The sequence below is a fragment of the Ascaphus truei genome, chromosome 21 (genome assembly GCF_040206685.1).
Source record: "Ascaphus truei isolate aAscTru1 chromosome 21, aAscTru1.hap1, whole genome shotgun sequence".
NCBI lineage: Eukaryota > Metazoa > Chordata > Amphibia > Anura > Ascaphidae > Ascaphus > Ascaphus truei.
In genome coordinates this window covers 3,027,482-3,043,628 of record NC_134503.1, presented here as the reverse complement: position 1 = coordinate 3,043,628, position 16,147 = coordinate 3,027,482, and the positions used below count along the sequence as shown (strand labels likewise).

Here is a 16,147-nt window from a genome sequence, read left to right as displayed (position 1 = left end):
GCAGCCTCCGCTCACCTGACAACAATGGTTTGATCTGTTTGATTCTGGCTGCCATAGCCGGAGTGATCTTGGGTTTGCCCTTTGGGTCGGAGGTGCTGGGTTCATCCGTTTCCATGGGTGCCAGCGTGTCACCGTCCAGTCCGATACCTTCCAACAGGCCGGTGGCTTCCTCGCTCCCAGGTGTGACCTCCGCCTCACCTTCTGGCGAAAAAAGAAGCAGGACGTGCCAGCCTTGTAACATCAGAGGGGCCAGAAACAGATTACACACGAATGAGCCGCAGGCCTCTCCTACGATGAAGTGGCTGTCTGTATGAAGGCTAGATTAGTGGTATGGGAAACGTACCTGCCCGCTTGGCTCCCTGTGGCACAGTGCTGGCTGACTTTTCATCCTTTGGAGCTAGTTTCTGCATGTCTGCCTGGCCAAACTCACACCCAGATGGCAAGCTGTAGTGACAAAGCAAAACTCCAGTTAGCAGCACAGCTACACTGGGCAAGTTCTAACACAGAACTAATAACACAAAGGCAGGATACCGACTTCTCGTTATGACCACTTAAATTCACTTAAGGCAAAGAAAGTGGCAACTGGGGCAGATTCTTTAATGCGGGACTCTGCGAGGATCAGTCGACTCTAGATTGTTCCTGTAAGGCTGGGGATCTCAACTTCAGTCCTCAAGACACCACCACCCCCCCCCCCGAATGGTTTCTACCTGTTTGGAGTGCAGAGGGACAGAAGGACAGTGCTCTCCCACACAAGGGAGCAGTACAGCTGGCTCAGTTTATTCAAAACGTTGAGACCCAGCTGGGATCCCCACTGGTTCACAGAGATGGCACGGATCTCACTCTGAGGGTGGAGACAGGGAGGAAAGCAAGACAGATAGTGAGTTAAACAGCATTTGCAAAACTACTAAATACAGCAAGGAATGACCGCATGTAAACTCAACACAAAAGTCTACACTAAATGCCCTAGATACTGAATGTTACATGAAGTCAGATGCAAGGGGACAGCTCCGATATGAGGAATCAGAGGAGAGAGCGCTCGGAAATAAGACGTGACCGTGCTCCGATATAGGACAACGCAGAGAGCAGCTCAGAGTGAGGAGTAATAGTTCAGTTAGATACAAAGAAGAGCAGAAGATTAAGGGAACATTTTTTTAATGAAAGTTTTAATCTTACCTGCCCAACCCTGCACGTGTGAACAAACATCATGATGTAGGCATGGGCCGCGGTGAGGGCGTGGAGCAGGGGGGTGGCTTGTGCGGAGAGAGTTGCATCGGCTACATTCCCGGCACACGCCAACTCCCGCAACAGCACCGAGCCGCCAGGGGCCTCGATGGGCCTGTGCAGAGGGTCCAGTGAGGAGAGAATGGAGTCCAGCTGAAGGAGCCCCTCCTGGAGAACCTTGGGCTCGTGAGAGAGAGTCTGAAGAGGAGACAGGACAGGCAATGAGAGGCATACAGAGGGCAAGCAGCAGAATTTGGCATTTAACAGTAAAGCAGCATCCCGGAAAATTATTAGACACCACAATTACATGGAGTTAATTTCTGCACATATTCTACAAACACTAATATACGGTTGTTTTCATCAGAACCAAAAGGCGGCACTAATCAACTTTTTCCACCTGATAGTTGGCAGATTTAGCAGTCTAGCTCCTTCTCTACTAATATTCTGCAATCTAGAGCAAAGTGACATTTGTATGAGCCACTAAATACTCTGCACTATACTGCAGTCAGAATAGGGCAAATCCTAAGACTGGGAGCAGCTGGTTTAGGTGTCTCTTTGCAGCTACATCCTGACCCTCCTCCGCTTACCAGAATGGACTTGCAGACTCCTGCCACAGCTTGGCAGGCAGCAGATGTGGGGAAGTCAATGGGTAGGTTGGGCAGTCCCAGGATGGTGACCAGAGGCAGGAGACCCTTCTGGCTCACGAACTCCTGGCAGTGATCGTCCGTTGTGTTGTTACTTAGGATAGATTCGACAAACTTCATCTGTGAGGAAGAGAGGACGAGGTATAATAACTTGCTGGGTGTAAGAGGCAGCAGTGTGCAACCCTCCATCCTTAGAAGTCCAGAGAAGGCCATAAGAGGTATTTTACTCTGCAGGAAACAGTTCTAGGTATAAACCATATGCTGTGTACATATTCATTCAAAGACATAAGTTTAACAAACCATTGTGACAAGAAGTCACTGCAGTGATATTGGTCTACACAGGTATACTACAGTTTGCTTTGATTCTTGACAGTTCATGAATAAGATGGGACAGTACGAGCCAACGTTTCCTACTACCTTACATAACAAGGTCTGTTCAAGTACATGTATAAACTTCATCTTCCGTTCCCCCGACTCCCTGATCTTTAACACACTCACCACATTGAGAATATAATCCATAAGAGGGATGGGTATCCTCTCCTCAGTGCCCACCACCCTAGGGAGAAGAGAAAGACCATTACAAGTATAAAAAATAAATCAGCAGTCCCACGAGGGCAAACAAGGCTTTGATCACAAGCGTTTGGCTTCGGTATAAATGTACTTTCAGCTGTGCAGTTTGCTAGACAAGTTGCATAGAGCGACTTTGGTTACGGACTAAGTAGCCAAATAGCAAAGATACTCTATCTAGGTGTAGATGTGGTGGTGGATGACAAATGGCTGCAACTAATGCAAAATATAACAACTTCATGAATGCAGACAGCAGGGTTCGGGTGACAAGCAGCCTAGCAGAGGCCGATATATGGCTGGAGCGCGCTAACAGAGCATTGGAGAAAGCAGAGGGGCGTCCCTAGGAATCCCGTTATCACATAAAACCAGAGGTAGATTTCAGTTTGTCTAACAGTATAGTATCGGTGCACAATGTCCAAGCTCCCTACTGCAACCCTACTAAGATCCTACAAAACCAGCACTTATCCCACACCATACTGCTCACTTACTGCTGACAGGGCTCAACCTCGCTCTGCTGGGTGGTGCTGAAGCTCTGCATTGCCTGGACCTCCTCCTCTTCCTCATCCTCACTGGAAGCTTCCTCTGCTGCGTGGTTGGACCGTGGTGGAGGAGCAGTGGCGGTGCCATCAGCTTTCTGGATGGATGGCTTCTGACAGATATATTTTGGGTCTCTGCCGAGGTTGCATATCTCTTCTAAGAGCTGGAAAAAAATGCAAAGTGCACAGATAAGCAGCGAAGAGATTCTGTGCTGAGCAATATTAAATATAGAAGCCTGCGCTTCCTTCACATGGTAATCCGTATCAAAGAACACACCAGAACTGGTACATCAGTGGCAAACAACCGACACAAATAAGTGAAACAAGAACAGCCCTCGAACTTAAACCAAAATAACAAGCCAACTATGGTGGTGAGGCACTGCCATATACCTCTTATTCCCTCACCTACTGTCTGCGTTTCCCAACATACTTTATAGTAAACTATTTCATGTAGCGCTTTTCAATTACAGTGCGCAGTACACAGGAATTTTACAGACTCCGCCCCTGCCCAGATGAGCGTTACTCACTGAGCCGCTCCTTTCTCCCCGCCACATTATTTAACGATCTGAGGAAGGGGTTTAGGTTTGTTGCACTCACTGTATACAGTGATGGTGCTACTGTAAATAAATACTAATACAGGCGCTATATAAATACCAATATACAAAACACCAGCACTACCCTTTACACGGACACACACATAGCCCTGAAACTAGAACCCCAGAGGGAAAAGCTTAATAATTGTACCTTAATAATGGCTGTGGTGGCATCTGTTTTTAACGTGGGCTGGTGCCTCATCAGCTCGTCGACAGCACTGCCCAGGTTAGAGGCTGTATCGCCTGCAGGAGACCGGAGAGAGGTCAAAGCTGGAAGAGACCATGGGCCTCTTAATCCCTCGGCTAGAGACCTGAAGAGCGCTAATCTACGCTGCACTACAGGTCTCTGGGGCAGGGTTTAGAGGAAGTTCAGGGAATTAAGGGAAACGCCAGTGACCGCTCGTTCTGAAAGGGGTCAGTCGCCTAGGAAGCTACAAGGAAAATGCTGGCAACGCCGTGCAAAGAGAGATTAATACAACTGGTCCTGCCAGGCTCACTATTTGTTGCAGTCTCTTCTGGCAAGGAAGGGGTTAAGTGGCGGACTCTCCCAACTCCTCCCCCACCCTCCTCCCGGCAACATTTAGAGATTGAAATAGTCAGTTTCAACAAAAAAGTTTAAATGTGATCTGAAATGAAAGTAATTTCCGAAGTGCTTGTGGCTATATCCGAAGCACGGGCTGGCTGCGCTGTATTGCACAGGGTAGAGAATAAGCGCATACAAGATAACAGTTATGGCCATCTTGTAATGATTGAGATGGACATGATGGGGCTCCCATGTGCATCAGACCTGGTGAAGTTGGGTCACACCTGCCTTCATCTCTCCCGACTTCCCATAAAGTGATCTGTCTGCGGCATACCCAGGGAAGGGAACTTACCCAGAGGGTCGGAGCTTCTCCTCCTCCTCATAGCAGGCAGGTAATCTGGTGACAGCAACACTTTGAAGAGCCGCTCAAAAGGCTGGCACTGCACAAAGGACTGCAGCCCACGGGCATTCAGACACAGGGCGCTGAAGACATTGGGGAGGGAGCCTAGAACTTCCCGGGTAGCGGGGACCTGTGGGGTAATGTCAACCTATTGTCACAAGTGTTATTTTCAGTCATTGGAACCAACTCAAACAGGCTCTCTCTACTTCAATATGTAATACTCTGCGCTGCTCTGTAACATAATTCTCCCTGAATTTACATTCTACAGATTAAATAAATTAAAGGTGGGGAAAATGTGACACCCACCCACCGTACAGCAAATAAAAATATCCACGTCTCAGACAGGTCTGCAGCCCTGCCTTTCCCCATTGCCTCATAGCAAACAGAGCTTCCACTACAGCTAGGGTTTCTGGGAAATTACATGTAAATGAGCACACCGTGCCACCTTTTGCTTCAAATCCATTTTAACATGGAGCCCTAAACGCTCATGCCTGCCGTATTACACAGCTATGCAGCACGGCCTGGGCCAAGTGCAGAGCCAGTAAACATGCTACAGAAATCCAGAATACAGTGTTAAGCAAACTAAATGCTACCTTGTTCCCTTTTCTCACCCCCGTAGGGAACCCGTTTGATTTATATCATTCGCACATACGATTGGGGGACTCAAGTGACTAACAGGGATTAGGAACCGAACTAGGATCAGGTCTGCGGCTCTAACTCTTGGGATCCCTGGATTCCTCCCAGTCAGGTGGGGGTAAGGCAGAAGGGGATACGTACGTCTTTGATGAGGAGCGCATGCAGCATCACATCCGTCAGACCATTATCCTGGAGTGAAGAGAGCAGCGACGGCTCTTGAAACACGAACACGGTTACCACTTCCGTAGCTGCAAGCGCAAACAAGGAACAAAGTTGACTATGCATTGTTAGGCTATAGTGAAGGGGTGGGCAACGCCAGTCCTCAAGGGCCAAAAACAGGTCAGGTTTCAAGGATATCCCTGCTACAGCACATGTGGCTCAGTCAACGACTGAGCCCCTTGTGCTGAAGCAGGGACTGATTGAGCCATCTGTGCTGACGCATCCTGAAAACCTGAACTGTTGGTGGCCCTTGACCATAGTTGTCCACCCCCTGCTATGTGGCATATTATATTCATGTTTCTTTACCAGGTTGCTCACATGACCTAGTTCAGAGATAGATACTTGGGTTATGCAATGAACTGCAGAACCAGTTAGTGCCAACGAGATGAATAACCTCATACGAAAGGTAGAGAGAACCGTATTTATTCATAGAGACTTACCGAGCAGAAACAGGGAAGGTCCGTAGTACTCTGCATTGCTGATGATATGCTTCAGGGAAGTGGGAAGAGTGCCATCCATCACTGCCAGACACAAACACACCGGTCAGAACGGCTTACAGGTGCTCACTATACACTAGGCAAAGGATTCACTGGGTTTACAGAAACCTTTTGTCACAGAGACATGAAGGTAAAACTCTCGATGCGTACGTAACAGGATTTGCCAGTGGGCAAACATACTGATAACATTGTCAGCCGCTTGCACGAGACACATTAGACAACACTTAACAGCACGGAGACTGTGTTTACCGTGACGGATCCCGTCTGAGAACGCTGGATCCTGGATGGCTTTTTTCAGGAAGTTTAGCATAGATTTAAGCAGAGCAGCTCTCTGGGGAATGCACTGCACCCCTGCAAGGTAAGATAAAGATATAACATAATGTGAGGAGTACTGGATGAGGAGGAGCTGCCCTGCACATGACCAAGATCACCAATACAGAAGCTGCACTCACCTGAGCGCGGGGTCACAATGCTCCCGCCGCTGCTGCTTGTGCTCAGAGGCCGGGGCTCCGTGGAAGTGGAAGGACCGGGGCTGCTTTCCATAGCCACATCAGACACTAAAACATGGAGGAAAGCAGCTTAAGTGCATATGGGGGTAAGTGCAGTGTCTGAGGTGGAATAAACTACAGTTCTAACACCAACTGTAGTCTCCAGGGTGAAAGTGTCATTAAGTATAAAGTAGCTGAGAATCTGCAGGCCGGCCATTTTCTGTTATTCGGATAGATTTACCGCAGAACAGCTGTGGGGCGGTTGTTACCTTCCATGTCCGTCTCCATCTCTTCCCCTTCCTGAGAGGTGCTGGGCCGCTGAATTTTTGGTTTGATGACAAATGGGCACTCTTTCCTGCACAGGTCAACTTCATGCTGAGGAGAGAGGAACATAAAGTCTAACTACTTGGATGGGGGTTTGAGGTCTTATCAATGCAAACACACCGGGTTGTATAATGTGCTGGGTGGCTCATATGGTGGGAAAGGGCATGTTTAGCAAAAAAGGGCTCTTCCTGCATTTATGATCACCCTGATGTGGACAGTCTGACACAGATAACCGTCACCGTCACATGGAAGGAACACAACTGACCACTAGTCCCCCTTTTACAGAGTAGGTTAAATATCACTAAACAGTCATTGCTGTGGATATATATCTTTACTAAAATGCTTAGAGTTTATAGAACTGTACACCAATTAAAGACAGCCTGATTACAGTGGAAGGCTGGTACCAGTGGCACACGGATCAAGTGACTGGTCCAAGCTCACAAGTCTTACAGAGTTTTCCCAGTTGTTAGGAGGGCCTGGTGGAATCACCATCACATGCACTGCAAGCTTCACCGGATTCTCACCTCCAGTCGGTAAATGAATATGGACAGGCCGCTGTGAGACTGAAAGGCCGCCATATCCAGGTTTGTAATGAGGTCAACGACCCTGACCGCTCTCGTCACAAACGTGATCTGGTCCTGCTCGTCTCCCAGGAACTTGATCACCTGAGAAACACGATGCCGGGGATAAGTACGGTCAGAGCTCTGCATCTGTGCTCCTGTGAGCTGCCATCATGGCAGCAGCAGCAACTAAAGAGGTCTATTTAAACCCACACCGCTCCACCACAGGGCTGCGCTTATTAAATACATTACAGGAACACAACGCCCCCCCCCCCCCCAAAACATTACCTTACAAACCCTTGTATACTCACTTGGGCACTGGCAGCCCACACAGACACACAGACACACAGACACACAGACACACAGACACACAGACACACAGACACACAGACACACAGACACACAGACACACCAGAGTTGTGCCTATAACACCACGCGTGATGGGTTTTACATTCAGGTTATAGTCGCTCATTCATCTTTCTATGAATGGAATTAAGAGTTCCAGCCACATAAACCTTCCCAGCAGCGTGAATACCTTTAAAAGTGCTTCCATCATGCCGCAGGAAACCAGCGCCTCCCCGCCGGCGTCGTAACTGGCCAGGTGATACAAGAAGGAAAAGAGAGCTGTGGCGAACTGGTGAGGGTACGGATCCATGGTGGGGTCTGAAGGAGGAAAGGATTTACACGTGAAACCGTTCACGCGGCATGAGCCCAGACTCATCACATCGATGGGGCAACATAACCAATCTATGCCAGTTCTACGAGTTACAGCGAGGTGACCACACCGCAGATACAGCCCCACCAGCAGCAGACTATCCCCCAACTCGCCCACGTCGATGTATAAAAAGGAACACAAGTTCCTGGGAAGAAATTATACGGCACTCCAGTGGTCTTGGCAAAAATTGTTTTAGTAGTGCAAAAGTACAAGGATCCACGCTGCGCAAATGTCCACGCTGCGCAAATGTCCACGCTCGGACCGAACGTTGATCCTTGTACTTTTGCACTACTATATAATTTTATTCCAAGACCACTGAAGTGCCGAAATCTCTCTTCTCTGCTATACCCCAACTCGCTGGGGCTCTCTGAGCACCCGGGACAGCTCTTCACTGTAATTGTGAGTGCCCCAACCTGCTCCCAAAAAGGAGCCCCAAACATCCATGCAGAAGTAGACAATGGAGTTAGTTCGTACACAGTACACCTGCCTCCTAGTATCCGACTGGCCATTCACAAGCAAAACCCCCATAGTCCGGCTCAGTTATTTCAAAGCATGAAACGCTCAACCATTGGAAAGAGGGAGGCGCAGGGATACGGTACGCGGGTCATATTACGAAAAAATTACTAAGGCCGTCACTACCAGAGGGGTCAATAAAAGGTTTGTACACAAATGTCCGTCGTACATTTTCTATCATGGCGAAATAATCATTGGTTCCAACACGAACACACAGGGAAACAATGAGAACGTGTGGCGCATCCCTCACCTATCATCGCCTGGATACAGTTTCGGACTAAGACAGGTAGGAAGCCATGGTAAGAGGCAGTACCAGTGCAGTCTATGATGCTGCTCAGCTTGGGGGTCCTTTCCAAGTGAACGATCGAGGTCAAAGTTCTCAGAGACGCAGCTTTAATGTCCTAAAAGGCAAGAAATGAGAGAACAGCGATATACAGAGGCCGTGTATCCAACAGACTCACGGGAGATGCGCAGTCTCCCACATCCCATACACCCGAGGGGCAGACAACTCCAGTCCTCAATGGCCACCAACAAGGATATCCGTGCTTCAGCACAGGTGGCTCAATCGAAGACAGCCACCTGTGCTGAAGCAGACAGATTGAACCACTTGTGCTGAAGCAGGGGCATCCTGAAGACCTGACCTGTTGGCGGCCCTTGAGGACTGGTGTTACCCACCCCTGACCATACACATGCCACAACTGGGGGGGGTGGGAAGGGGCGAGGGGGGAAGGGACCAAGCTGCTTCTTACCATCAGCTGCTTGTCGGTTATCTGCAGCACGTCCACTAACTCCTCTATCAGCCCGTTGTACAGGATGCTGTTGGCAGACTCTTGCAAGGCATTAGAATACACTGCAGGAGGAAAGGGAAGACAAAACACCACATGCATTAAAAGAAGGCTTTTTCAAATCACAAATAAACAGCGAAGCCCTAGCTTTGGGTACCATATTCTAATCATACAACACGATTACCATGCTTCATGCAAATTCCCTTATCCCCAGCCAGCACTAGCATCCGCTAGCTTTGGGCATATATGCAGCTTCTTTAGTGGAAGTTGTCTTGAAAGCTCTTATAAAAGAACTGCTGTGGTTTTAAATTGGTCCGAGAAAAGGGGGCCAAACCTACCTAATTTTTTTTTTAGCAGTGAATGATACTTCTGCTTAAAGTCTCAAAGCCATACCGTATATGACAACAAGAACACCAAATCAAAGCATACCTAGTATAGAGATGGCATGCAGTCTGGCCTGCACTGCTTGTAACCGCTTCTTGTGATTCGAAAAGCCATGCGCCAGTCGTATGTGCGTGAACAGCAGCATCTGAGGGAGAGGAAGGAGAAGATATACCAGCCCAGGGGAAACATGAGCAGTCGCTAATTTATACAGAGCGCAATCAGGCAGTTACGGTGTGTGGATTAGTCCTGTTTATTAGTCCAATGCAGAGTTACTAAAGCATATGCCAGAGTTATTCTGAATGGTGTAAAAGCGGAGAGAATAACCAAAACTAAGCCACTAAATGCAGCCTGGATATGGTGACTGCCTCCTCAGAACGCACGTGCCAGAGGGAATATTTAGGAGTTATATTTTCTGGTCTCTCACAGGGGGACGGATTTGTTGCGTGTACGCAACAGCGTAACGCGTGATGAGGGACAGGGCAGTAGCTAAAAGTACGTACCTGCTTATCCTTGGGGATGCTGTACATTTTGGTGAGGGACTCCATAATTTCAGAAGGGCTTTCAGAAATCTGGAAATGGAGCAGCTTTGTAATTAGTCCTTACAAACGGGGTTACTAGTTCGCTCATGGTCTAGTGCCCCAAATAATGTATTATTTCCCAACCACTGGTCCATAACTTGTTCTGCGACACCCCTGAAGGCTTACCTTATCTAGTTGTTCTATATGTATATAATGTAGTGTGTTACTCGATGTCTGAAAGAGAGAGAGAGAACTTTTACACATCCTGAATGATTCAAGTTTAAGGTCACAAATGTTTAAAAAAATAAAATAAAAATAGAAACAAGTCATGAAATTATCTGCTATGGTTTCTCAATGAAATCCAAGTGAAATATGTGCAATTCTTATTCTCCACAGTGTTGGGGAAGCGTTCGACACAATATTACATCTCATGTCCATTCCATCTCCATACGACAAACGCATACAAATGAGTTTAGGGCAGTCTCACGCCACTGGGAAATCAGACTCAACTACACAAATACTCCTCCTCTAAGTGAAGACTTCATCTTAAAGACTCACCCTTTTTTCCACCTTCACTTCGGATGAAGGTTCTGCATAAAACTCAAAGTGCAGTGTTGTTGCACTAGGCGGGTATTTCTGTGGAGGAAACAGTAAGTTAGGATTGAGAGCTGGCTTTTTCTAGTTTACATGGCCTTATAAAGCAGGTGAACATACCGTCATGTGCATATCTTTACAACACTCGGCAAGGCCAAAGCCATTTTCTTTCCCTCCCCAACTCTGAAAGAGAAAGTTGGAGAATTTCACACGCTGCTTTGCCGAGCCTGGGAAACCATCACCTCATTAGCTAGTGTCCCTCTCCTGTGAGACACACCCAGGGGCGAGGCTCTCACCTCTGCTAGGTGCTGGAGACGTGACAACAAGGGCGTTCTTTTGTCGGAGGCCAGACGCGTGATGTAATTGGACCGTTTGCTGAAGACGTAGAGAAGGTTTAGCACGGCCAGGACCACTTGCATGTCAGAAGAGGCAAGTAGTGTTGTCAAGTGCTAAAGGGACAAGGAGAACAAACAAAAAAAGCATAAAACCTAATTAGGCAAGTATTCATTAAAGCTTAAAGGATGAACGGTTCTGTCCTACCAAGAAAGGGTTTGGGGACCTCTTAAATCCTCTAATATTGGTTTTTAATCTCATACACAAGATATAAAGGCCCAGATCTACAAAAGGGTGCCAAGCTTTAGCACACCGTCACTCGCATTTATATGAAAGGAAGCCGAGGTGTGCTAACGCTTGGCACCCTTCTGTGGATCAGGGCCAAAGTGCCACAGGATGGGAAAGTGGGAGGACCTATCGCTTGAAGTATAAACAATGCAAAGAGAGCAGGAATTTATGAATGAGCTGGTCAGATCACCAAATAAATAACTGCTAGATCACACGTTGTGAATTCTCTCGGTCTACAACTAAACTTCTAATGGAACTTCTGTTCAGCTGGTAGTTCCTGAAAAGTACCAGTATCAACCCGAGGGGCAGCCAGTGCACTAAATAGAAAAACACCCTATATAAATGGCTTCTCTGCATTATCCAGTTACCACAGACATTTTACGTACAATTCTGAAACGTTCCTAAATATTGGTCTGCGTTCTCCATTACGCCTTTGAAATGAACATACATTGAATGTGAAGGAGACTTTAGGCGGGGCAAGGAGTGCCTAGCAGATGCCATTCTGAGACGCGTTTAGCAACACCAAGTGACGGACATCACGAAACGCATCGGGGAAAGTCACCGTATAGGGTTCTCTTAGCCCACGCCAGGTAGTCACACGTATGAAATAAACACATTTTTGCCAAGAATCCTACAAATATAATGCTCAGTTTGGATCCTGTAACTGCCATGGTCAGCGATGCTCACAGGGGCAGGGTATCAGACTTTAATCTGCTTTACAAGTTTAACTCTAGTTTAAGCACATGTTCAAATCGCACCAAAATGAGTGCAAGAAACGGATACTGGAACCGTGACTTCTCTCACCTCGATAGAGCTGTAGAGGTGTCGGGAGAAGCTGTACTCTATGAGCAAAGCAGTGAAGTTCAGAACCGCCAGCAGAAGGGCCTTCAGCTGCTCCTTCTCGGGTCTGTCGCATACCAGCATCCAGGACATGCTCTCCACAGTCTGTCCAGCATCTGCCAGTATCCCATCGAAGCGATCCAACAGGTCCACCCAGTGATAGAGCTCGCACTGAAAGGGGAAGGGTTGGGGCTGAACTGGTTACTTAACGAAACGCACTTGGATGGCCAAACTGCTCAGTTAAATGCAACAATGTAACATGAGCGCCTTTCTTTCCATCAGACACAGAACTTTAAACAAGCCAGTGATGGCCCTATGGGTTTGTAATGGAAGGATTTGACATCGCTGCTGTTATCAACAAGCACTTTCATGAACCCAACCTCATGAAGGGGAGCACAAGTAGCAATGAGCTACCTGAAATTAACCAGGAGTTTATCACCTTCACCACTAAACTATTAAAACACAACTTGGTTGCAATCCGTGAAATCTGAAGACAGGAAGCCGTTTAGGCTCTTTACTTAATAGGCTTAAGAAAAATTATTACTCAAATGCGAAGATGTAGGTGTAAAATGGGAAGGACGGTCTCTTAAGAAACAGATGGTAAGCAAAACAGATGCAAATTGTAAGATTGCTGAACGTTTTGTAATCTGCGTCCAGAAACCACCCCCCCCCCCGCCACAGTAACATAATAAAGAAGTGCATCTCTTAACACACATTCTGGATGTGGAACCTGCTGTGCCTAGGCAGGACCGGTCCGTTACCTTTCCAATGTTCCATGTTTTGATCTGCTGTAGCTCCAGCAGAAGCTGCTCATCGCTGCAAACTTTCAGCTTGTCAATCAGAGACCTGCAGTCTGCAGGCTGGGGGGGGGGGAGCAGGAAAGAACAACGGTTACATGGTTCCAAAAATACTGAAATGCCCAGAACTAACACAGGAGGAGGATGGAACTATGTGGGGGCAAAAATCGCACTCAACGCACAGAGTTCAAAATAAGACTCGTGTGAGGAGTCGAGTCCAACTTAGTGCTTTAAGAATGTATAGAAAGATCAATGTGTTACTGGACCCTCAAGCACCAAAGGGGATAAGAAAAGGTAGTTTCACCAGCAGCTGCCAAACAGCCTGGAGCTGCGACAGCAAAACAAATGTGGAGGAATAAGGGAGTGGAGAATATGAGCAACAGGGATCAGCAAGAGATCAGTCAGGACCACTTGGCTCACCCGGCCTCTATTTGTGAAATGCTCGGAAATATATGGGCCACTTGAATATCAGGCTCTTTCCCCAAATCAATGCATTGGTGAATCTGTATGTCATTGTCTCACACTTACAAACTTTATTACCAAATCCTGGGGTACAGAGTTCCTTTGAAGTATTTTATTCCTCCCTTACAGATTGTAGCAGACTACGCACACATAAATGTGCTTCATGCACTGCGTTTAGTGGACATGAGTTTTCGTATTGAATGTCTTGCCTCCGCTTTCACAAAATCGCCTGAGCCTCCATGCATAGCCGTTAAACCTCAACACCGCTACACAAAGGCCGACCAAAGAGATGCTGCATGAACGCCCAACCTCCAGCTGGCTGAGCTCAGGTTTCACAACCCGATACTGGGCTGGAAGGGGCAGCACCGGAGGAGCACGTCCACTTACCGCCTCTGTTGGCGTTTTCTTCAGTTTGGTTCTGTCTACTTTCATTTTCAGTATTGTCGGATTCCTTCACCTGAGGTGGGAAAGGAGAAACAGGCTCAGTACCACAAGGCAATTGGGAACGTTGCAGATCTGCAGCGATTTCAATTTGATCCTTAAAGCCCTCACTAGACGGAGCAAAGATTAAACAGATACCAGCCTTTTCCTAGCCAATGTATTTCCCATCATTCTACAACGAGCAAACACAAACGTATTTCCTAACGATCTGCTTACAGCAGAGGTTCTCCACTCCAGTCCTCAAGACACCCACAAACAGGTCAGGTTTTAAAGATCTCTCTGCTTCAGCACAGGTGGCACAATCTTTGACTGAGCCACCTGTGCTGAAGCAGGGATATCCAGACCTGTTGGGGGTCTTGAGGACAGGAGTTGATAACCCCTGGCTAACCGTATGTTAATCAGAACCATGGTTAGTAGCAGAGCTGTCAGAATAGGACATGAGAATCATTCTGTATTTCTTGCCGGCTTCAATCTTTACAACAAAAAAACAAAGATACCCAAAGCTAAATCCAATATGACAAAAAAACACAGTGAAATACCTACATAGCTCTTGAAAAGGTTAATTTAGTTAAACCCTTTGGCCAAAACGTTATAACCCTGCTAGCCACATCAAGGCATGACCATTAGCAGGTCCTAACACTAACTGATTAAAAATCGTATTTACCTCTATAATTAGAGGAAGAATGATTGCATCGGATCTGTCACTACCAGCTGCATGCAAGACCTGCTCACTTGGAAACTGGCGAGGGGCGAGCGTAAACCCTAGGAGGGAGGAGCCACTGACCAATACAGCCGAGACCAGCTGGATAAAGTTAACACAGAGATACCCAGCAAGCTCTAAGGAACCCCAAAAATTACCTCATAATATATAAATATATATATATATATATATATATATATATATATATATATATATGTGTCAATTGGAGTGCTATTGGCGTGGCTAAATGTATACAAAAAAAAAAAAAACTAAGACAGGGTTTAAGCTCGCCCCTCCCCACTTTCCAAGTGAGCAAGCCTTGCATGCAGCTGGTTGTGACAGATCCAATGCGCTCATTCTTCCTCTAATTATAGAGACATTCTTATTTATATCAATTAGTGTTAGGACCTGCCTATCGTCATGCCTTGATGTGGCTAGCAGGCTTATAACGCTTTGGCCAATGGGTTTAACTAAATTACCCTTTTTCAAGAGATATATAGGTATTTCACTGTATTTTTGTCATATTGGATGTAGCTTTGGGCTTCTTTGTTTTTTGTTGTATACATTTAGCCACACCCACTAGCACTCCAATTGACATATATATTACGTGGTCATTTTTGGGGTTCCTTAGCCTGCGCTTATAGCGCCGTCGGCAGCAACGTCAAAATGAATGCATTGCCGCCGTCGCTTGCCCTTATAGTAAGCGCGGCGCGACGGCTTGGTCGCGATCGCTGGAAGGCATCTCAATTTTATTTTTCCATAGACTGACGTTGCCGGCACTATAAGCGCAGGCTTAGAGCTTGCTGGGTATCTGTGTGTTTATTGGCTTCCATGTTTATACAGATAGATGGGGAAGTTTTCTTCCATAGGGGTAAGGCGGGCAAAGAAAACCAAACATCATAAGTCTCAGAAGTCAGCTGGTTTTGGGATTTTGGGCGTTTTCTCATACATTACAATCTTACACGATTTCACTCTGTATACTATTTCCAGAAACGAAATACAAATGGATAAACGGGAAAGAACGTATGTTCTAGTTGCACGCAAAGATGGAGGATCCCACTTACTGTAGCTGAAACCAGCAGGGCACGTAAAAGCGAGAAGAAAACGGCATTGAAAAACAGAGTCACAAGGCCACATGCGTAGTCCAAAAAATACACGGTCAACCTTCCACTCGCCAAGAGAGAAGAGGGTCCTGCCAACTAGAGACAAAAAAGAAATAGAACATTTTAAGCACACCTACCTGCAACAAGTAAAGACCCGTTTCCCCCACTTTTGCTTTGTCTGATTTGCTCAGAAATAATGAGCATCTTTACATGCAAAAACAGTCGAGACTATACTTTAGCTCAAGCTTAACCAGATGGAATGCAAGAATCTGAATGAGTGAAGTCACCTGTGTGTCTTACAAACTCCTCGCTGGGGAAAGCCAACCACAGCAGATTTTAGCAATAATATACCAAGTATACATGGATGAACTTCTCTTCCATGTTAATGGTGGGATTGGATGCTTAGACCCAAAATGTGACCCGACAGTGAGGAGAGAAACTGACTAGATCAGATTCCCGTCCTGAG

General features: G+C 46.8%; 1 protein-coding gene across 18 annotated transcripts in view; it reads right to left on the bottom strand.

Annotated features, from left to right (window-relative positions):
• Positions 1-16,147, bottom strand: part of HUWE1 (HECT, UBA and WWE domain containing E3 ubiquitin protein ligase 1) — a 64,582-nt gene that overhangs the window by 34,069 nt on the left and 14,366 nt on the right. For 11 of the 18 annotated variants that reach the window (XM_075578450.1, XM_075578456.1, XM_075578455.1 and 8 more), the window contains exons 2-29: positions 15,643-15,777; positions 13,825-13,894; positions 12,940-13,038; positions 12,143-12,349; positions 11,014-11,166; positions 10,838-10,900; positions 10,682-10,759; positions 10,310-10,357; positions 10,106-10,174; positions 9,651-9,750; positions 9,186-9,286; positions 8,687-8,837; positions 7,744-7,871; positions 7,173-7,313; positions 6,594-6,699; positions 6,289-6,393; positions 6,086-6,187; positions 5,780-5,860; positions 5,262-5,368; positions 4,437-4,632; positions 3,713-3,831; positions 2,921-3,132; positions 2,364-2,421; positions 1,809-1,985; positions 1,174-1,419; positions 708-841; positions 344-444; positions 16-201 (exon numbers count right to left, since the gene is read on the bottom strand). In XM_075578450.1, coding sequence (XP_075434565.1) covers positions 16-201; positions 344-444; positions 708-841; positions 1,174-1,419; positions 1,809-1,985; positions 2,364-2,421; positions 2,921-3,132; positions 3,713-3,831; positions 4,437-4,632; positions 5,262-5,368; positions 5,780-5,860; positions 6,086-6,187; positions 6,289-6,393; positions 6,594-6,699; positions 7,173-7,313; positions 7,744-7,871; positions 8,687-8,837; positions 9,186-9,286; positions 9,651-9,750; positions 10,106-10,174; positions 10,310-10,357; positions 10,682-10,759; positions 10,838-10,900; positions 11,014-11,166; positions 12,143-12,349; positions 12,940-13,038; positions 13,825-13,869 — 3,313 coding nt within the window. In that variant the 5' untranslated portion in view covers positions 13,870-13,894; positions 15,643-15,777. The remainder of the gene's footprint in view (positions 1-15; positions 202-343; positions 445-707; positions 842-1,173; positions 1,420-1,808; positions 1,986-2,363; positions 2,422-2,920; positions 3,133-3,712; positions 3,832-4,436; positions 4,633-5,261; positions 5,369-5,779; positions 5,861-6,085; positions 6,188-6,288; positions 6,394-6,593; positions 6,700-7,172; positions 7,314-7,743; positions 7,872-8,686; positions 8,838-9,185; positions 9,287-9,650; positions 9,751-10,105; positions 10,175-10,309; positions 10,358-10,681; positions 10,760-10,837; positions 10,901-11,013; positions 11,167-12,142; positions 12,350-12,939; positions 13,039-13,824; positions 13,895-15,642; positions 15,778-16,147) is intronic. The other 7 variants (XM_075578462.1, XM_075578464.1, XM_075578465.1 and 4 more) reach the window with 4 other exon arrangements.